The 21,898-nt window shown below is 45.7% G+C and overlaps 1 protein-coding gene across 3 annotated transcripts in view; it reads right to left on the reverse strand.

The window, feature by feature from the left end:
* The window catches only part of LOC146717024 (transcription factor COE3), a 146,905-nt gene that overhangs the window by 23,964 nt on the left and 101,043 nt on the right, over positions 1–21,898 (reverse strand). For 2 of the 3 annotated variants that reach the window (XM_085471091.1, XM_085471075.1), the window contains exons 9-11: positions 20,991–21,124; positions 19,065–19,191; positions 4,062–4,150 (exon numbers count right to left, since the gene is read on the reverse strand). In XM_085471091.1, the coding sequence (XP_085327217.1) occupies positions 4,062–4,150; positions 19,065–19,191; positions 20,991–21,124 (350 nt within the window). The remainder of the gene's footprint in view (positions 1–4,061; positions 4,151–19,064; positions 19,192–20,990; positions 21,125–21,898) is intronic. The other variant, XM_085471082.1, reaches the window with a different exon arrangement.

Below are 21,898 nucleotides of genomic sequence, written 5' to 3' on the forward strand. Positions count from 1 at the left end.
CTCCCATAATGCTCTACCTGACGTCTACAACGAATCAATCTGTTCAGCGGCGCCGTGCCTGTCCAAAAACGAAACCCAGCCGCCCAGACATCTCTGTCCACACCTGCTGCTGCTGTCCTCTGCAGAGCGGCAGCTGCAGGTGAAAACAAAAGAGAAGTGACAACTCGAGTTAACCCGTCGCTGCTCGGTCACTGCCAGCACGCCATCCTGTCACCTCGCGGAGCGCCGCTCTTCCTCTTCCCGTGATTCCTCTCCCTCCAAAACGTCCAGGAGGGAGAAACCTGCAGCTTTATTGAGTTTTCTTTTGAATAAATAAATATTTAAAGGGAGAGGATGAGGGAGGAGGGTGTTTGACGTCCCACTCTGGCTGCAAATCAGGCCATCAAAGGGGCCAGACAATGTGTGCTCGCTATTAGTATCAATTTACAAATAAACTGCTTTTTTGGTGACTGGATCTCCGATGTCAGATTTTGATAAATGGTTTCAATTTGGCAGCTGTTTTCGAGTGTCAGAGCCCATCTGACGCTCGCCGCCAGCCGCCGCTGCTCGCTGCCTCAGAGAATCTGCCTCAGTTAGCTCCTCGCAGCCGCTGCAGCCAGAATAATCTCTTCATACTAACCAGGACGCCTGATGGCTGCACGCCGTGCCTCTGTGTGAGCATACAAATGTCGTTCTGTGGGTGACACCAGCTCCCTGATTTCAATATTCTCGACTTTGTCTTAAAGGAGCATTTCTGCACTTTTAAATCCCTCTTCCTCACCGCCTTTCTCCAAAAAGCCCGCAGAGTTTAACAGACCCTGTTTCCACTTCCACGTAGAGATATAAATTTACCACCATAAACTTTAAATAAAGGCGTAAAAATTGGCTTAGTTTTTCCATTCTGCTGCCATTTTCAGGTCCAAACTCTTCTTCAAACAACAAACAAACAAACAAAGGCTGAGAGTTAAAAACAGTCCAAATTCTTCCAGCTAAAGTGGAATGATCACTGTGCTCGTTCTCACATAAGATGTAGGCTGTAATCGAGTTAGGAGGCTGCTGGAAGTTAGATAGCGAGCTTCCATTGTATATTTCTAAAAACTGAAACGTACATCTCTAAAAAAAACTAAACAGCAGTGATGTTTGGACAGTTGGTGTAGCCGGGGTAGTTAACACTAGACAAACATCACACAGTGGTCAGTTCTGCTCATCTCCAGCTTTCTTGGACTCTACCAGAGCAGCTTTGCATGATTCAGACCTCAAAATAATCCATCTTTATGTGATACAACCCCTCATGTCTTCTGATTGGCTGTCCCACATAAACAGAAGGTTTGTGTGCCTGAGATGATCAGATAAACAGGATATCCCCGCCCTCAGTGACACCATACAGATCCAACACTTTAAACATGCGACTGCAGCGTTTCCAGCAGAATAAGACTTGTTTATGTCCACGTCAGATAAACTAAACTGAAAATGTTCAGAAGACCTTTTGATCTTCCTGAAACTGGACAAAGCTGCTTTAAAGTTTTAATGGAACAAAAGTTTTGTGTTCATTCTCTTTAATAAAGACACAATCTGATTGTATCTGATGCTTGTATTTCCTGTAGTAATGAGGCACATGTGGACCAGTTGCACAAAATAAAACCAGAGTTTGTACGCTTAAAGGAAAACTGAAAATTAATGAAGAGTTTTGACGTCTATGTTGACGTCCATCACAAATCACAAAGGAAACTAATCAAATCAAATGTTTCTTTTTTAGTTAAAGGCAGAGGTGTGGACTCGAGTCACATGACTTGGACTCGAGTCAGACTCGAGTCATTAATTTTATGACTTTAGACCTGACTTGAAAAAATGTTCTAAGACTTGTGACTTGACTTGGACTTTTACACCAATGACTTGGGACTTGAATTGGACTTGAACCGGTTTACTTGAAAAGACTTGATATTTTACCCCAAATATAAAATTTAACATGCATATTATATAGAGATTGAAAATGTGACGTCATTCACGGGTAGAACTGCAAAGGATTCTGGGAACTCGTGGCAAGCGGTACTAGCGCACGCAGGCTTGAAATCAGTCACACAGCGATAAAAAGAAACACAAAAATGTCAAGAAGCTGTTGTATTATTAACTGCAATAGCCGGTCGCATGACAGCCACGGGAAGCCGACGGGTAAAGAGATCGGTTGTTATCGGATTACGTCGTTGAAGAGAAATTGTTCGAGCCATGTTTCCGAAGTAACAAAGAGGCGACGGATGGCCTGGATTTCAGCCATTCAAAGATCAAATATAACATCCCAGAACACTCCAGCTCACATGTTAGTCTGCTCCAAGCATTTACACGAAGGTCAGTCTGCTGTTGTAGTTAATACGTCATTTTTCTTAACATAATTGGTGATATAGGTTACAAGCAAGTCTGGCGCTGAACAGAAATTGTCGCGCTATGCTCCTTTATTTATTGTGCATAAATAGTGAATTGTCCTGACACAATATTGCGTTTCGCCTCTGTTATTATGGTACATTGACAAAAACATATACTTTTATTCACAGGATAAAAAAGTTGTTTTGTATCACTAATTGTCCAGTACGATTACAGCATACAGTATTATTGTCACTGCTACATTTCTGTGATGCTACCAGAAATTATTTCCACTACTAATTAATTACCGTTGAGCTCAAAGGTCCTATTAATAAACGGTTAAGGAATGTGTATTTATGATGACGATTTGTGAGACTGGTAAACTTATGATACGTACGATGGTCTTTCGTTCTACACGGTGCATTTCATGGTCCTTGTACCCATCCGTCGGTAAACTGTACCTGGGCTTGTTGCAGTGACCTGAAGTTACTAAACTTCATGAGTGTATGCACTCACTCCAAGAACCGTATAATTATAAATATGCATATAAATATGCTACGATGAGATAGCTGACTTCATCTAACTAGCAAATGTTGTCCAGGCTACGTTGGTGATGCAGTTTTTTTTTTAAAAATGATATTTTTAAAAAAATATCATTTATTTATGTATGATATTTTTGTCATGCGATTTTAAAGCCGGTCCTACAACCGCATCCAAGAATAACATGCAGCTTATCTCAGAACTGTCGGTGAAAATTATTCTTGGAGCTAGGTTTAATTGAGCTGCATTTTAAAGAGGTGCAATTTCACAATTTGTGTATATTTTCTAAGTTCACTATTTTGTCATGTGTTGAGAAAAACACAGATTTAAAAATTACATGGTCTAATATTTACATTTAGCATAACTGCAACATGCTTTTTTCGTGTGTTTTTTTTAAAGACTCGAAAGGACTTGAAATTCAAAATTTCAGACTTGTGACTTGACTCGGACTTTTACACCAGTGACTTGAGACTCGACTCTGACTTGCCTGACATTACTTGAGACTTGACTTGTGACTTGAGGATAAAGACTTGAGACTTACTTGAGACTTGCAAAACAATGACTTGGTCCCACCTCTGGTTAAAGGCATCGAGCACGGAGCTTTGATTATACGAGATGTTTTACACCTCCTCCACTTTTAGGTCCCAGAGTTAATTTACATAATTCTGATGTTTTTTTCTCTCCCTGGGCTTCTGAGAAGCCAAACATCGCCAAACCGATCACGCTTGACGACCATCCGCGCCCTCCTCCTCGCCAGTTGAGGGGAAACAAAACGCAGCGAGAGCAGCAGCAGCAGCAGCAGGATTTGCTCCCATAAACAGCTGTTTCCTGTTTGAAGGCTCGGGAACAATCTGGCCCGCTGGCAGCGAGGAGCGCCGCACCGTGCCAAGAGCGTACCGAGCAGAACCAACAAATCCAATCAGGCGACTCGAGTTCGGCCCTGTGCTGCATTAGAAGCCTTCAGCTCACAGCGCAGGTGGTCTACGGCGTCCATGGAGGGACAAAAAGCCACTTCAGTTTGAAATCAGCCCTTAATGTGGCCCTAAACCCGATTAAAGCGCCCAATTAGCAGCAGCCTTGAATGACAGGTGCATTATGGGTCATACCTGCCAGACTTAAGCCAACCTCCTGGCCTTAAATCTGACCTTTGACCCACAGCAGCAAGTTAATGAGTTGTCTTTACTGACCTTAGGTAACCTCTCAGGGTCTCCGGGGTGGCGAGGGATGACCTTCTGTAGCCTCTGGAAGCCGTAGTCGATGGTGGGCTCGTTCAAGGCTGCGGGACAAACAGAAACAGGAGAGAGGGTTTATTTAACCCCACACGCGTCTGACAGGAACTCAGCTGATTGTTGCAGTTCTGCAGCTTTCATCTTCATCATCATCTTTGTGTGGTCATTTTACTCTTTTTTGGTACTTCCATTTGTCTCTTTTTCAAAGGTTTATCTTTTGCCGTAGTTCCTGTAGTCCTTTTTCTTCTTTTTCTGTATTTTTGTCTCTTTGCATGGTAGTTTTACCTCTCATTGTTGTATTTGACACATTTTAACGTTGTATCTGTGTCACTGCATTGTCCTAGGTTTGTTTTGCGTGTTGTAGTTTTATTTTTTTTGTGGGACTTTCAGATCTTCCAACTGTGTCTTTGCATCATTCAGGAGTTTTTTATGTGTCCTGGTAGTTTTCCCTATTTTTCTAGCTGTCGCACCTCTTACTGTACTTTTGCATCTTTTTTGAGTCTTTTGCTCTGGTCAGGATGGTCTTTTTTTAACAACATATTTCAGCCTTTCCTTCTTCTGCGATTGTGCTGAAATCGAAGAAAATAAAAACACGTCCCCAACTCGTGAGATGTAATTTTAATGCAACATTGTCGAAATGTGCTCGTCTTTTGCACACGCGTGCAAAAGCCAGGTTTTTCTTGACTTCCTGTCATTTCCTGAAGTTTAAACTCAGCAGGGATCGTTTCACCTCCCTCTCCTCTGATCTCCTGTTGGTTCGTGTCAGCGGTGAGCGCTAACGGAGAGGGCGAGCGAGCGCCGTCAGCTGATCTCACTCTCTCTTATCTCGGCTGCTGTTTATCAAGTGCGAGACCTCACACTCCACCTCTCCTCCACGGCTAATTCAATCCAGCCTCCCCTCCACCGAGCCCTCTCTCTCTTTTCTTTTCTCCTCCACTCATTCACCTCCGCAAACAATCTGCCTTCCTCCTCCTCCTCCTCCTCTCTCCATATGCACTGAGCAGAGCTGGAGAAACACCCGGAAATGAGTTCGGGGAGATACTTCTCCATAATCAAGCCCATTAATCATAAAAGGCTGTCAAATTTGACTTTGGGGACAATTTGTCAGCCGATCTTGCCCACTCCGCTTTTGTCACCGTTGGCTCTTGTATTCTGTAAGGATGATTGACACTCCAAATGCTGCTGAGTAGAATAGCTAGTTTGCGCTAATATGCATAACCGTGGCTTTCATGAATAAGAATAAGGCAGCTATACGGCGGCACAGAGGGGTCTCCTTCAAAGGGCCCCGCCGCCGTTTGTCGCCAGCGCTCCAAATAGATGTTATTACCATTATAACAATATTTGTTTTCTTTTCCCGGGAATGGGCAACGGCGAGCTGCTAAATCAAATTTGTCGGAGCCCGTTTCAAGCGGCGGCGGAGGAGAAAAAGGGCTTTCAGGCTGCAACTGGGGTGGGGATGATATCTGAAGGGTGACAGAGTGCTGAGGGACGTGGCCCTCGCCGCAGGGGCTGCCATGTTGGATTCCTCGCCTCCCCGCCTCCCTGAGAGGAAGCAGAGAGCAGCGCGGCCTGAATCTATTACCTCGGCCCGCCGCGAATGAAAGAGCGATTCATTGCAGGATCCCAAAGAGACTTTTTGGGGGGATGCGGAGCAGCAGAGGATGAATGGAGATAATGCACCGGGACGACACGAGCAGCAATCAGCGGTGAATCCCAAACTGGATTGCCTCCTGACGCTGCGTACATACATCCCAACTTATAAAACAAGTGAGAGGCACTATGGGAACTGCTGCAATAGAATAAAAAACCCATTTACACTCGGAGGGAGGGGGGGGGTCTGTGATGGTTAACTCGCCACCTCCATCAGAAGAGGAAGTATTCTCCTCTCTGACCTCCGAGCTGATCCGAGATGTTGAGAAATGATGCTGATGTGGTTCAATCGAAGGCGACATGTCTGCAGATAAACATCAAAAAACCCGGAAACTTCCTCAGCGCCAAAAGTTCTTCGAGATCTCTGAGATCCAAGTCCCCGATCTGTGCTAAAAGTCTTGGAAAGAATCTGGGAACACGAGCCTCATATCTCTGTCCTGGTCCTCTCTCTCCTTAGTTTGGACACATTTTCTGTCTGTGAGTTGCTGGTTTGAAGATTTTCTGTTTTTTTCACTTTAGTTTTGCCTTCAAAGCAGAATTAAAGTTGCTTTATTCGTCTTGTTATGTGTTGGGATGACTTTAATGTGGCATTTTTCACAAGCACTTGACAAAATTTTATTACTCAATGACAAAAATAAAATACAAAATATTGAAGTTTGGAAAACAAAATATTGTTTTAGGAACAAGTACATGGTTGAGAAGCCTGGTTTTATCTGTCAACCTCCTGCACATGGGCTCATCGCCAAACGTGTGGATGTTATCACTGTGATATCATCCAACATCAGCAGCTTTCCTGCCACCATGTTGTTTCTTCAGTGTAAGTAGTGACACTAATGCTAACAAGCTGCATCCACAGACACAAATACCTGACAATTAGTGCTCAGCAACAACCAAATAAAATCCTAGAATTCAGCAAAACCGGACCTCAGATTTCTTAGACGGTCTGTTAGTACAGTGACCTCACAGCAGCCCTTTTATTGGTCAGATCAGGTCATTAAAAATGATCCAAAAGGCTCCAACAGCACAAACACAGCCCAGAGGTCCAGTTCAGTTAGTCGAGGGGAAGCCTAGCTAACTGAACTGTAACCATACAACTGTAAGTCAAAGAGGCCACGCCCCTAACAATACAAACTTTGAGCCTGAATATAATTTAAACAGGTAAAATGTTGTAAATGGGGAAATTAGAAATTCTTCTGGCCGTAAACGTGTTTACATGGGAGTCTATGAGGACTGAGTCCTGGAGCCTCCGGTGGACGTCAGAGGAACAGCACTTTGGTTGACGCTTGGTTCACACTTAAACTCTTGGACACCAACATTCAGCCACTGACAGATGTGGTTTATTTCTGAAGTTTAAAAACTGATGAGAAGTTTTATTCTGAAAGGTCTAAAGGAGCTGCTCTGGTTTGTAGAGTCCACACCGCCCTGGGCTCTGACGAGTCCACACCGCTGTGGGCTCTGATGAGTACATTGAGTGTCTCAATAAGTCGAGTTGGTTTGATAAACCATCTGGATTCAGACGCCTCTCTCCAGAGACGTGACGGCGCTCTGAGGTTGCGATCGTTGCTGGAGGTGGAGACGACCACAGACGGAGAATGAAACAAAGACAGAAGTTTTAATGAACCTCTGATGGGGATCGACCCCCCTACAGGCATTAAGCCCATTACTTTGCCTTATTAAAATCTCGCTGCACTTTGACCCCAGCACCCCATTGGCTGCCTGCAGGGCCCCGTGCTCCTCCCAGCCAATCGATAAAGACCGCCTCCTTCCAAAGGAGCCAGTGTAATTGGAGAATGGCGGCTGGCAATGCGAACCCTGACCCCCCCTCCCCCCACCCCACGCATTACACCGCCCATATGAAGACAGATTGCCTGATTTAGTGTAAACATATGCTGCAATTCCAGGCATCAGTGCCACTTTCTCCATCGTAATTTGTATTGATTTTTCTCTGCTCCTCTTTGTTCAGCGCGAGGAGGCCACGGCCGTCGCTTTCTCCTGCCGTCTGATGCTTTTTATAAATCAGAAAAGGAGCAGAGGAAGATAATTCAGAGGTGAGAGGAGAGCGGGAGAGACAGAGGCGAGCGAGAGGAGGGGATTTTTTATATATTTCATCAAGTATTTATCTCTCTCCCTCTCTCTTTGGATCCTTTTCTCTGCCCTCGCTGTGAAGGTGATCAAACGGTCGGCCGGCGTCCTGCTGAGCGGCACGCTCCGTTATTAGACCGCTAAGTGACTGAGGAGAGGAAGAGAAGAGAAGAAGGGGGAGGCGGATCACATTTGAAACTAATTTCTTCACGGCATATCTGGAGTGTCGGAGAGGAGGAGGATATTTTACGCACTTACAGGAGAGACGTTCACTTCCTGCTCAAACACCCAGCAACTACTGCTCGATTAATAATGTCTGAACAATCAAGACAGAAGCTTTAAAAAAAGAGTCAAATAAAAGCAGGAGACACATAAAATTTACAGAAGGTGATAAAAAGTAACAGGATGAGAAAGAAGGCTTTAAAACAGAGCGAAATGCTGCAGGATGAAAGTGAGGATGTAAAATGTATCCATGCTGGACCTCCATGGGTCTGAGGGCTCAGGCTTTTTAAAGTGACCACTAGTGCTTCATGAGACGGCTAAAAACTATACTGTGACACACACAGTCCCAGAAAAAACAAAAACTGGGCAAAAACTTAAAGGTCAGACTTAAAATTCTGGAAATGAGTCTGAAAACTTTCAATCACTGCATCCCTAATTACACAGCTTTTATTGTGAAAGGGTGCAGCCACACTGAAGAGCGAATGAATCAAACGCGCTTGTTTTAAAGCTGGAGCCGCAGATCTGGATTCTTGTCTCAATGCTTCTCCTGCTGTCAAACTGACCACCTGGTGCTTCTCACCTGTCCGGCTTCGCCCTGACAGCGAGCTGAAGGGGAAGCTTCCTCTTCCTCTCCTCGCTCTGGTATCATTCGCCGCTTCTGGCTGCAGATGGCGGCTGATCACAGATCAGAGGATCAGAGCTCTGGGAGGGAGGACGGCGGATTACTGGAACATCTCAGCAGGCTCATTACCCCGCTCGCTTCGGCTCCCACAATCCAGCAGGGCGCCGTGCTTCAGAGGAGAGCCCGCCTCTGTTTACATCCTCCTCCTCACTACTGTTTACATTTATCTTTCATTTGCTGCTCCTCGCCCTGAATCTGCTTTTCCACGCCGCTGGTTTGTATATATTTACCAGCCGGAGATGAAATCCGCACTTTAGGGTCTCTGCTCACCTTTACTGTTTTTGTTTTGGCGTTCACGGCCTCGTCGCAGGCGCTCTCGTGTCCCCGATGAGCCGGCAGACTTCAGTGCTGCGTGGTTTCCTCCTGTATTACTCTCATCATTTCAAATAGGCGCCGCTCATCCGTCCCGCAGTAACGTGTGCTGCTATTTCCCATCTCCCCCGGCCGCATGATTGATGCAGGTCAGCGCGGCGTTTGGCCTCATGGCCCGCCGATCGCAACTGCTGATGATTCCTCGCCTCCTTCAGTGTGTGTGTGTGTGTGTGTGTGTGTGACAGATGCACGACATGCCGAGCCTTAAGTGGACGCGCTGATTTGTTTTTCTGCTTGTCAAGTGGCCAACCAGCATCAGCTGGGGTGGGGGGCATGCTGACAGGCTGCCATAACACCCCGAAAGCATCTTTTCAGCGGATTATTGATCTGCTCCGACTTTCAATTCATCACTCAGTCATCGCAGAGAGCAGGGGCGACTAGGCAGGTCTGTAAATGACAGCGAGCGTAAAGTTTCCTCTGCAGCTTGTTTGTTTTACATGGATGTGCACACTGGTGTGACAAGGAGGGCAGTCCTGTGGGGACATGTCTGCACGTGTTTAAGTAAAACAAGCAGAAAATGGAAAGAGAGATAAAAATGAGCAAAAACAGATCAAACGTATGAACTCTGAGTCTATCTGCACTTTGGGGACTACTTTCAGTGGCGGATGATTCCGTGTTGCAGAGGATTTTGGCGTCAGTGTTGGTTTGATGTTGAAATGTTTTTCTTTCATTCTTTACGCAATGAAGACGCGATCTTCTGATGAAGATCAGAGTCGGCCCTCCCGAACCCGCCAGGTGTCTTCAGGTATCTTCAGGTACCGTCGTCTCGTCTCTATAACCCACATGAGCGCCCACTCCCTTCTGCTTCCTCCTCCGAGAGCCGTCGCTGACGCAACAGCCCCTGTGATTAGAGCGAACATCCGCCCCGACGCCGCGTGTTAATCAGCGAATAATTACCTCGCCGCGATTAGAGCCGGCCGAGCAGAGTGCCTCAAAGAAATAGGCCCCCCACCTGAGAAGTTATTATTTTCTGGAGTGGCCGCCGAAAATGCCCCCGCAGAAATGGCTAATTACCCGACATTGGTTCCACAAGTCCCCATTCCCAAAGTGGAGCTCTTTGATATATGAAATGTGGTGCGTCTCTGCTGAGAGTCGAGGAATTCCCGCGGCGGAGAGCACACTTCTGTCGTCTATTAAAAGACGACACGAGAGGCGAGCTCAAAGGCGGGGACGCGACAGCGCTCGTGTTGTTTCATTGCTGTCGTGTGATCGCCGCTAAGTGACTGAGACGCGCCTCCTGACGCGTCACATCCCGACTCTGTAACACAAACTCGCTGATCACTTTATTAGGAACACCCAAACCATAAATTCTGCCTTTATGAAGCATCTAAAGTTTAAACATCTGGCCGAGGTAAAGCAGGACGACGGGTTTCCTCTGGTGTTTTGTAGTATTGAAGAATAAAAACACATAAAAAAACCACTCTGTTTATATTTAAATCACTAAAAGATGAAAGATCGTTTTAACCCTGTGAGAAACCATCAGCGACAATCCCAGCAGCTCCTGACCCTGCGTTTTAGCTGTTTGTCTTTTTTGATTTGTTTGGTTCCCTGATTGGGAAAACTTTGGGGAACAATTTAAAAAATAAACATTTTGATGGTTCAGGTTCTCGTCCTTGCAGGTAAGACTTCGGCCGTATGCGGTTATTTTTAGAGAAAACAGAATTTTTCCGAGATGAAGAAAGTGCTGAACTTCACTGAATGAAGCCTCGACAGTTGGTGCTGTTCAAACGTGCCGAGGATGCACCGCGTGACCATGCAGGCGTCGAGTCCTCAGCACAGAAAACAAGACAAGACACGGGGAAAGAACACGAAGAGAACAAATTTTGTCAACCGGAACCCAAACTGTATCATAAAAAATCTGTAGTTTTGGAGTTTAACTACTTAGATATCGATAAAAACTTGCCTGCATGCACTCTTAAATGTGTATTTTTCCTGACTGTGAAGCACCTGCAAGGGTGTTTTTCTTCTTCTTCTGTGGGGAGCGCTTTTAATAATCCTGAGAGGACCTGCAGACAAAGGGCTGAAAAACCTTCACAGTGAATAATCTGCTGAACATCTGTCCAACATCAGGCCGCGAGCTCTTCATCTTAAAGATTTTAATTAGATAATCAAGTTTCTATTAATGAGACTTTACATGACATACACACGACGGTCAGTTAATTCATGTTCCAGTAACTTTTGTCACTTCATACACTCTGTGAGGGCGCGGCGTTGGCGGCGGCCGGGGCCGGAGCTGCCTGTCAATCACTGTTTAAAGTTCATGAAATTTCTATGAGCATCGATTGCAGCAGAGGCGGGTGTAGGAGGTGGAGGAGGGTGTTAATGACTCCACTGACTGATGCAAGCGCCTCACTTTTAATCCGCCTCCTCGCCTCGCCCTCTGTGCTGCAAACAGGTCTGACGCTTGTGAAGAAGAAATAACGCCGCCGCAGGTCCGACTGTGCTTAAATCACAGGTAACATCTGAAGCACGTCTCCTTAAACATCTGCTGGAGTTATTCTGGGCGCCGCACAGATGTGAGCTTTCAACACAAAATGAAGATGATGTTTAATCGAGATTTAGACGTCACTAAAACAAAAACACAAGAACTGACGGTTTTTAAATAAATCTACAGCTGAGTTACAAACCTGAACGGCCAATCACGTCTGGCATTCACTCTGAACGAGCTTCACTGGGGCACTTAGAGCAACACGTTTTTTACCCAGGAATTTGCTCCTCATGCCGTGCACTAATGGCTCCGACCAGCCAAAATCTTAATTTCAATTCACAGAAATTTCCTTAATAGATCAACAAACGACCAACTAAGTGCCTTATATTATAAGGTAAAGACCCTGGAGAGACAACTGCAGAGAGATTCCACGATCCCCCGTGAGCAGCACTTGGTGATGGTGGGAAGGAAGAACTCCCATAAAACAGGAAAGACCTCTATCAGAACCAGGATCAGAGCGGGGGAGTGATCTGCGCTTTCTGCCAGGTGTTTGTGTCAGAGTTATTCTAAAACTGACTCCAGGTTTAAACGCTGGTCTGAGCTGCAGTAAAGCAGCTGCAGGCTCGTTAGCTGTGTTGTTTCTGGAGAGAGCAAATCCTGAACTTATAACCAAACTGTGGCCTCATGATTAGTACGTCTGGCCCTTAGTCTGTTCAACTCAACATGAAACAAACCCACAAACTACAAAACTAAAGCGCACTGAATCCCTCCTCCTGTAAACCAGCATTTTGTCTTTGCGAATTGTTGCTGTCGGGGCCAGACAGGGTTAAATAGAATAAAAAGACGAGGCTGAGGTGGTTCAGACGGAGGTTTTTCCAGCTGAATTATGAGTTCTGTCCTCACTGCGAGTCCTGCCATAAACGGCGTTTGCCTCGTCCTCTCTTTGTTTCCGTCAGCCGCTGTAAGCCGATCCCGAGCAGGCTACAGATAATTGCCTCCATGTGTTACTGCGACAGTAATTAAACAATAAAAATTCAGAAGTCAATTAGCGAACGGTGCCTCAGACGTGTCGACAGGAGAGGGGGGAACAGCGAAAACAGAGGGAGCGCCTCCTCCTTCTCTCCTCCAGCTGAGGTCGGAGGTGTAACGCCGGCCTCTTGGTTACACGTTCGCAGACCTTCAGCGAACCCTCTGGAAGAATCTGCTAATGTTTTCCATGTGTGCCGAGGAGGAGGAGGAGGAGGAAGAGCAGAACTTACAAAGTGCTTCATTGTACTTTGAGAGAGGAGCTCAGAGTGAGGAAGTTGCATTTGAGTTCAGACTTACTATTAATGAACCAGGTCTGCATCACACGAGGGCATACAGGTTCACTGATTGGTCCGTTCTAGTGATGTCATCCCAAATGATCAGGTGGTTAAATTAAGCTCAGTTTGGGCAACACTACAGCTCCTTCGTTTATTTAATGAACGCAGCAACATAAACAACGTCAAACATCTTCAAGATCATCATGTTTAGACCTGGAATAGTCAGACCTGTAAAACACTCGGAGTATCACTCAGGCTGCCTATGTAGGCTTGACCTTGGAGAACAAACAGGATAAACTGAGATTCGTCAGCCGTCACTGAGCACTGGGAGAGCGTGAGGAGGGCGGCACTAAATCAGCAGAAGTTTGACCTTTGCATCCACAGAAAAACACTGAATCCTTTAGTTATTCCAGTAAAACAATTATCCAAGTAAGTGGAGTGGATTTTATTTGCAGAGCTGCTTAATCTCAGGGCCGGTCCCAGAGGGATCCCAACGCCCACACCGGAAAACCACCAACAAAAAAAACACGGAGCGGAGAGGGGACGAGTGGAGGGTGCATCCCAGTAACTTAAAAACCACCACCGTGAGGATTATCGCGTAACATCACTGCAGTACGTTTCCCTGCAGGAGACAAGGGACCGGCTACCTCTGAGGTATTTTGTTCTGAAGCAGTATTTAAAACCAGAGCTGGGAGCTACATTTGCTACAGTGCTCCAGCTCGGAGGTGGAAACAAGAAACTTCACCTCAGAAACAGATCTGAAATCATTAAAAGCCCCAAAGTGCAGAGACACTAAACCACCCGTTCTCTAAAAGGAGAGAAAAACTACAACACGCCATTTTAACAAAAACAAAAAAACCTTGTGCATAGTACCTGTTTAAGCAAGTCCGGCTGCGCTTAAATCACACGTAACATCTCAAACACGTGAATGAGGAAAACAAAAAGTTAGAAACTGCAGGAAACATCAGAAGAAATCCAGAAAGATTCATTTTCTATGAAACAGAAACTGCAGAACAAATCCGGGGCACTCCAGAAAAAACAACCTCCTTAAACATGGAAAAAAAACGGAATATCAGATCAGGAATCATCCTTAGATCTGCCAAAACATCTAGACCAGACCTGGAATATCAAAGGTGATCTGAAGCTGGAATAACAGGTTTGGAACATCTGGTCTGGAACTGGCAGCTGAAAAATTGAGACCTGGATTTGAGTTTTTCTCAACTACGTTTGTCATTACTTCGAATAACACACTGCGAGTTTTAAGCAGATAGTTCTACCAGTCTGTGTGGAAGTAAGTCTGACCTCTGACCTTCAGTTTTCCACAGAGGGGGCAGGAGAGGACAGGGATGAGCTGCTGCAGAAGCATAAAAACTACAAACCTGTAGAACCAGAATATTAACAAATAAAACCCAGAAAAACGGAGAAGACTAAAAATGCAGTATAAATAACAATTACTGTATAAATCATGAAATATTCACACGTATATATAAACATCCAGAAACCAGCACATTACCCATGAAACCCACAGACACTGATTTCTGCACCACAGCAGCAGAAATAACAAGAAAAAAGAACCAGTACGAAATAATTTGGCTCATTAGAGTTAAATCTCTACAAGAAAGAACAAAACCAAAAATCTGAGTAAGTAAAATGTTCCACAGGGTGAAGCAGAGAAAACAGCCAATAAAGGATAAACACAAGCTCAGTAAAACTCAAACAGCTCCATAAAAGTAGAACAGAACAGCCGAGAGAGGATGTGCTCAGTTTGGAGAAGCTGCTGTAACAATGCGGACACTGAGTGCTTCAATGCAATGCTGACGTGTCCACATACTTTTGGAGTGTACACAGCTGAGCAGCTGCAGTTCCCAGGTGTACAGAAAAGGGGTGGGGGGTGTCAGGCATGTTGAGGCCTGCCTGATGATGATGATGATGATGATGATGATGATGATATTGGTGCTGGGTGTCCTCCAGTTAACGCCTCCAGTTCGTGGCCTCCCCGCTCACACTGGGCACAGACTTTTGTTCCTGGAGGAGGAACTACATCAATAATCTGCTGCAAACATGATCTCCATATCAGGAATCAATATTTTCCCTTCTGTCTGCTTTTTAAAACCCGGGATCACATCTTTCTCCTCCTCTTACTCCTCTTTCTCCTCCACCCCTCCTCCTCTCCCTCCTTGTCCTCCCCCCTGGATCTGACTTCATCACCTTAGTTTGCAACACCTCCCTCCTTTTCTCTCTTCTCCCCCTTCATCTGACTTCATCATCTCAGTTTCTCTCTCCCTGTCTTCCTCCTCCTCCTCCACCCTTCTCTCTCCAGGGCTGCAGATCCCCAGGTGCAGCTGCAGGAGGAGGGGGAGGAGGGAGGCGCAGTGGGGATGGAGGGGTTGAAATTAATGAGGGGAGCCTGGAGGTATTGACTTTCCTGGGAAAACACAGCTCTCTAAAAATCAGTGGACGAGTGCCGCAATAACTCAGCACCCATCGATCCCACAGCTCCGCTCCCCTCCCGCGCCTCCCCCGAGCCTCCCCCCCGCAGGCTGCATTGATCCGTGCATTACAAGCACAGAGGAGGTGTGGACCCGGCAGCACCAGCGACTCAACACCCACAGCCGAGTGGAGGGAGATACCGGGAACACCAGAAACCACAGGCCTGCAGGAAAACTACACAGTACTGCAGGAGTAATTCAGCTACACTGCAGGAGTACTACAGCACTACTACTCCAGGAGTACTACAGCTACCATGCCAGAGCACTACAGGAGTACTACAGCTTCACTGCAGGATACAGATCCAGCAAGTATACTACACAGTACTAGAGAAGTGCTCATTAGAATCACAGAATACTACAAAAATACAGTGTACACAGTAAATACTACACAAAATACTACAGATACTGTGAACCTGAAAAAGCTGGAGATCCAATAAAACTACAAAAACATTAAACTGCAAAAGTAAAAGAAGTGGAAAAAAACCTACTAAGAACCAGTTCTTAAAGAAAATACTACAAAAACAAAACTACAAAACCCCCAGAAGTATCAGAAAACTACAAAAATCTAAATCTGGAAAATAAAAAATAAACAAAACTGGCAAGAAATATTTAAATTTACTGATTGTGTGTTTCTTTTTAATTTCCCAGTTTACATTAAAACAGTTTAAAGTAAAAATGGATTTATCATCGAAACTAAATGCAAATAAAATAAAAAATAAACGTTAAATGTGGCACAATGAGTCAGGTGATTTGTGTATCTCAGTGGTAATCTGCTTGCAGTGCAGATGATTAGCGAGGAAGACAAGGAGGAGGAGGAACCTTTTCAGCTCTCAGGCTTTTTGTCATTCCGCTCAGCTTTCTTGCCTTTGGCCAGTTTTTCCGAGCGAAGCCGCGGGATCAAATCCTGAAGCCGCTCAAAGCTGCAGAGAGGAAGGAAGACGGGAAATCTGGGAAACACTCGGATCCCACTGCTCGTCACTCCACCTTCAGCTCAGAGGCAGCAGGAGAGGCAGAGCAGCCGGGGGAGGAAACGAGGGAATACTAACGGGAATGTTCACAGAAGAGCTGCTCTCTGATTGGCTGGCAGAGACCCATCTCCCCGTTTAGGGTGTATAAATGTGCAGGTACGCACACTGAACTTCAACCTAACCACTGGAGAGAATCCTGAAAACCCCAACAACTTCCTCAAGGACACCTCCAACCTATTTAAAAACCCTGGAACTTGCTCAAGGGACCTTTACAACTTCCTCAAGGACCACCAACTAAATAATTAAGAAGTTCTTTAATAACCCCTGGAATCTCATTAAATAGTCTTGGCCTGCTTGAGGAACATTGGAAACTCCTCAAGGTCCCTTCAACCACCTTAATAACAATTAGGAGCACTGGAACTTCTCCAAGGACCGCTGAAATCAGCTTAAGACTGCTTACTGATACCTACGACCTCCTTACAAAATCTAGATCCTTCAAGTCCCTTTAACCTCCTTAAAGACCACTGAAACCTGACCAAGGTGTCCTGGAGCATCTCCAACTGCTGGAACAGTCTTCAGACTCTGTAAAGGATGCCTAAAATCTTTTTAAACCCCATTTGTACACTCTCAAGGAACTTGTGCAACTTCCTCAAGGACTACAGACTACAGCCTTTAAAGGCTTTAGCACAACTAGACGAAATCCTGGAACCTATCTAAGATGCCTACAACTTCCTTAAAAAGGCTAGATCTGCTCAGAAACCACTGGAAACTCATCTAGGTTCACTTCACCAGTTTGAACCCGAGAAAACTGACTCAAAGACACCTGAGACCTCGCTGCAGCCTCCTGCAGACCCCAAAGGTCCTTAAAAAGTCTCCAGGTATTCTTATGAAAACAGTAGGAGCCTTGAAGGGTTTCCAGGGGGTTTGATGGGCTTTGTTGTGTGTGGGCTCGTGAAGGAAGTGACATCAGCAGGCTGTTTTCTCTTCATTTACCTGCCGCTCGCCTGCTCGGTATCTAAAACTCAGCTCATTTTACATTCATGAACACAACACGCTGTTGGCACACTGAGCGTGCACTGAAGCGCACACGCTTGCTCCAGCGTCTCTGAACGTGTCATGTGTAAATCAGATGAAGCGGCGACGAGCGTGCACAATGCGGCCGTCTCCCTGGCACGAGTAGCGGCGGGTAGGAGAAACTGAGCGGCGTTATGATGCGGCCACCTGTCGGGTTCAGCCTCGCGATGCCTTCGGGGACGCTCAGTTTTGTTTTTCACCCATCAATCAAGCTGGAGTCAGATGTTCCCGTTTCTTGGTTGGGATTGTGGAGGCTGGATTAAAGGAGCAGACCAGAGTTTTTACAGACCGCCGTGCGTTTTTTCAGCAGAACGACTCGTTCAGCTCATTAAACCACATCCTCACCAGCCAATGCGTGCGAACATTGCATGACAGCGAAGCAGTATCTGATTCTCAGTCTAATGAACGTCATTCCCAGTGATCAATTCGTTATTTTTTCCATAAAATACACGCTGTATACATCCCAATACCCAATTAAATGTCTTCAAATTTCAATTACAGCTCAACCAAACTCCAAAAACCCAGAAAAAAATCTAATTATGACATCGAAGAAGAGAAAAGCAGGAAATATGCACATAATGCATAAATGCCTTCAACCTCCAGCCTTTTTATATACTTTGCTGTTGTTTTTCAGGTAACTCTGGGGACTTTTTTCAACTCTTCAGCTCATCTGATTATGTAAAACACTTGAAGCTGATGTAAGAAAAGCTGGTGTGTGGCTGTTCTGTGAGCTCCTTCAGGCCTCCTCCAGCGTGTTTCTGAGGTGGAGAACATCCTCTAATGGACTCTGAGATAACAACAGGCTCTATTCACTGCACACCTCCACATAAAAGCAACGTGCCGCTCTTGTCAGTCGTATCTGTAAACGGGATCGCAGATTAGCATTGCAAAAGGAGGCGGCGGCCAGAGCGTCCATTGTGAGCGTGGCCCTGCCGTCGGAGGAGGCGGCACCCCCAACAAAGACGAGTGCGAGAGGAAGGAGGTGGCGATAAACTGGTGTTAAACAGAAAACTCCAACACGCTTGCCTCTTTCACAACCCGACGCAGTGACATTTACTTATCGGGCTAAACAGCCTTCGAGCTGACCTTTCTGCTGCTTTGAATGACATCTGGATATTCTGACGGAATAATCAGCGACAGTGGAAGCACTGATCTGAGAGTCAGATATCGAGTCTTCGGACGTTTGACTGCTGACGGCTGACAAAGACGCTGAAGGGCGCGCGGAGGAGGAGCAGAGCAGGGAGTCGTTCGGGGAAAATGTTTACCTTGCTGTCAGGACGTGGAAAAGTGTTTACAGTGACTCCTCCATGGTGAGGATCACCCCTCGAGTCTCAAGATCTGAAACCTTAAATCGCAGGTATTAACCAGTATAAACCAGCATAAACCAGTAGAACTGAGAAGGAAAGTTTGTTCACACTGAAATATGAGCGACGAGCCCAAACTTTGTAGATGTTATATAGACGTTTTATTTTGGGTGAAAGCACCACTCGGTTTCAGCCTCATCACATGACGATTTAGATCTCAGTAATGGATGGATTTATTCTCCTTTTACAGATTTAATGGTGGTGAATTTGAACTGACGGTACTTTACTATCAGTATCAAACCGTTGGATAACGATTTAAAACCTCTCTGAGGACTTCAGTGTTTAGAAAACTCCGCTTGACGACGGGGTTTGGTTTGAAAGCTTACCGGTGTACACAAAGCGTCCCGGAGCTCCTTTGCAGAACTGTTTGGACTTGTAGGACAGCGTGACCTCCACGACCCCTGGGATGTGGCGAGGGGGGGTCTGCACCCGGATGGCGTGAGGGGTGATCAGCTGAGTCAAGAGAGAAACAAAAACAGGACAAAATGTTCAAGCTGCGGTCTTTAAACCAGACAGGAATCATGAGAAAAACTTTCAAATAATCAGGACGACTTTGAAACTCCTGAAACAAAAAAACTGTCATCTTCTTCTAAGCCTGAGCAGTTTCCAAATATAAAAAAATAACACAACACAAGTTTAAAAACTCAAAGAAGACGGTAAGAAGTCGTTAAAAGATCGATAAACAAGTTTATTTGTCCCTGTGGGGAAAGTCAGCAGACATTTGTATACCCACACAAAAACAATCACATCAACATAAATCACACCATAAACAGAGACCTTCACCCTCCTCACATGTTAGGGATGATTAAGTGAGCCGCCTGAACCTGCTCGAGTTCAAACGTTTGATGGCTCGAGGCGTAAAAGACAGTCTGGACCCGTTTTTTGTGAGTAAGGGGGACAGTAGCCTCGTGCACTTTTTAGTGACTCCATACGTGGTCTGTCAGTACTCTGTAAGCTTGACGGCGCAAGCTCGGACAGCAAGACACGACAGTAAATGTCATCACAGCAAACACAGGAAGTTAGTGGGTGGTTAGTGCGTTTACAGAGTAACGTTTTATTTTTAGCAAACTTTAAAGAAATCTTAAAAGCGCTGCAAATTTGTGATTATCTCGCTGAGCTAAACAAGTCCAAGCTTTTATTTCCCACAGAGAATATTTTCTACAATAAACACAAACTCTGGAAAAATCCCACCAGCGTTTTTTTTTTTCAGAGGGAACCGTGTAATGTTAGGCTTCAGGCAAAAAGGAATCTAATGAAGGCCTTTAACTTTTCAGGGATATTCAGATGTTTTCTCACTGACCTGCAAAGTAAATTTTCCCTTTTTTTTAACCAAATCTCAGTCAAAGATGCGTCTTCAGCAGGTTTTTGCTGGGATGGAATTTTGCAACACATGACAGGAAATCCTCCAAAAAAGCTAATTTTCTGAGCCCCACATGTTAGAGAGTTTTTACTCAAACTACAGTAAAAATGATGGTTTTACATGTTTTTAATTTGCCCTCAGCCTGCGTCTGCAAATCCATCTCTGCATCACAAACTTCTGCTTTTCTTCTTTGGAGGTTCGGCATCACGACCTTTGATCACACCCATCAGTTCTATCATCTGTATCGTCCTCAGATTTCTCCGCCTCTTCTACACGATAAATATTGAGTTTTACAAACAGCAGCGGATGTCTGGAACGATAACCGAGGAGCAGAACGAGAGCAGCCGATTCTTCTTCCTGTTAAAACTTTCTGAGTAAGAACGCGCCGACCGCCTGACTGGGATCTGGGTCAGCATGCAGTCTGTGTTCAGAGGGATGCTGGGCTTTGGAGTCCGTCTGCTTGCCGCCACACGACGCTGATCAAAGTCAGGAGCTCCGTCGGCGTGTGGAGGTGCATCTTCCCTCCTTCCCCGCCAGGTGTTCTGCTCTTCTGGACTCGCTTCAATATTTCATGGTGCACCGTATGCGCAGCTCCTCCTGCAGCTCAGCTCGCACTGAATCTGCATATTTTTGGGGACACGCAGACCTGCTGCAGACACAGACGCAGGTGTTCCTAAGATACGAGCGTGTGTGTTTGTGTGTGTGTGTGTGTGAAAGATGAAGATGGAGAACATGATGTACGGTTTGTGCAGTTGTTCTCGGAGCACAGGTTCTGCGCCAAAGTTATTTCTTCACTGCGATCAGCCTAAAAAATGTTAGAGTGCAAAACACGGGGCCTTAAACAACCCGGTAAAGCATTTAATGTGTGATATCTGAATAAGAGTCGTCTCACCTCGCTCCAGACCAGCATCGTGCCAAAGACGACCTGCAGGCCGTCGAAGAAGTTGTCCCCGATGAGGATGACGGTGGCGCCGCCAGTCGTCCAGCCTTCGCTCGGACTGATGGCTTTGATGCAGGGAGTGGCTGCTTCGGAAACATACAAACACATGACAGCAGCATAAGTGACAGTTGGGGTCACACAGAGGTCAAGTAACAGACATCAGATCGTTTTAGAGAACTCATTCAGCTGGTGGGACCAGCTCCACACTTCCAGTCGGCGTTCGTCCCAGACGCCATGTTCAACCAAAGTAATCACAGCAAGGCTCTCCGAGACAACCTCCAGCCAACTGGTCACCAACCAGTCTGGTTCCAGGGCTGGAGGTCTGCAGGCCTGTGTGACATAATTCATCTAAAACCTGTTAAATTTTATCTGCCAGCTTAAACACTTTGGTTCAGACGTCCATCAAATGGTGTGACTGTGTGTTCTTCCTGGAGAAATGCCCTTTGAAACGCGCTGCTTCCTGAAAATCAGGTCAGAATTCATCCTGCATCACATGCAGACCGACGTGAGAATCATACTTTCCGCGAGCAGGAAGAGAACGACGAGTCTGATATTTTTATCGTTATTTAGATGTTTCATCTGGGGAAGGTAATGAAAAAGGCAACAAATCTTTAACAACCCTGAAGCTGTGACATTTCTTACACCCACAGAGAGCTTTCAGTCAGATTCAGTGTGTTACTCCCCCCTCTAATACAAAATGCAAAATGATTGGTTTTTCCAACGCCACAGAGATCGATAAGGTTCTCCATATAAACAGTGTCTCCGTAATGACTAGACTGGTGTCCGGACTCGAGCCGAGTCGAGTCAGACAGGCGGACGGACGCAAAGCAAGCCGAGGCTCCGCAGCTTTACAACCTTTT

The sequence above is a fragment of the Copadichromis virginalis genome, linkage group LG2 (genome assembly GCF_057382275.1).
Source record: "Copadichromis virginalis isolate Kocher_CV1m ecotype Utaka linkage group LG2, C_Virginalis_male_GT1.1, whole genome shotgun sequence".
Taxonomy (NCBI): Eukaryota; Metazoa; Chordata; class Actinopteri; order Cichliformes; family Cichlidae; genus Copadichromis; species Copadichromis virginalis.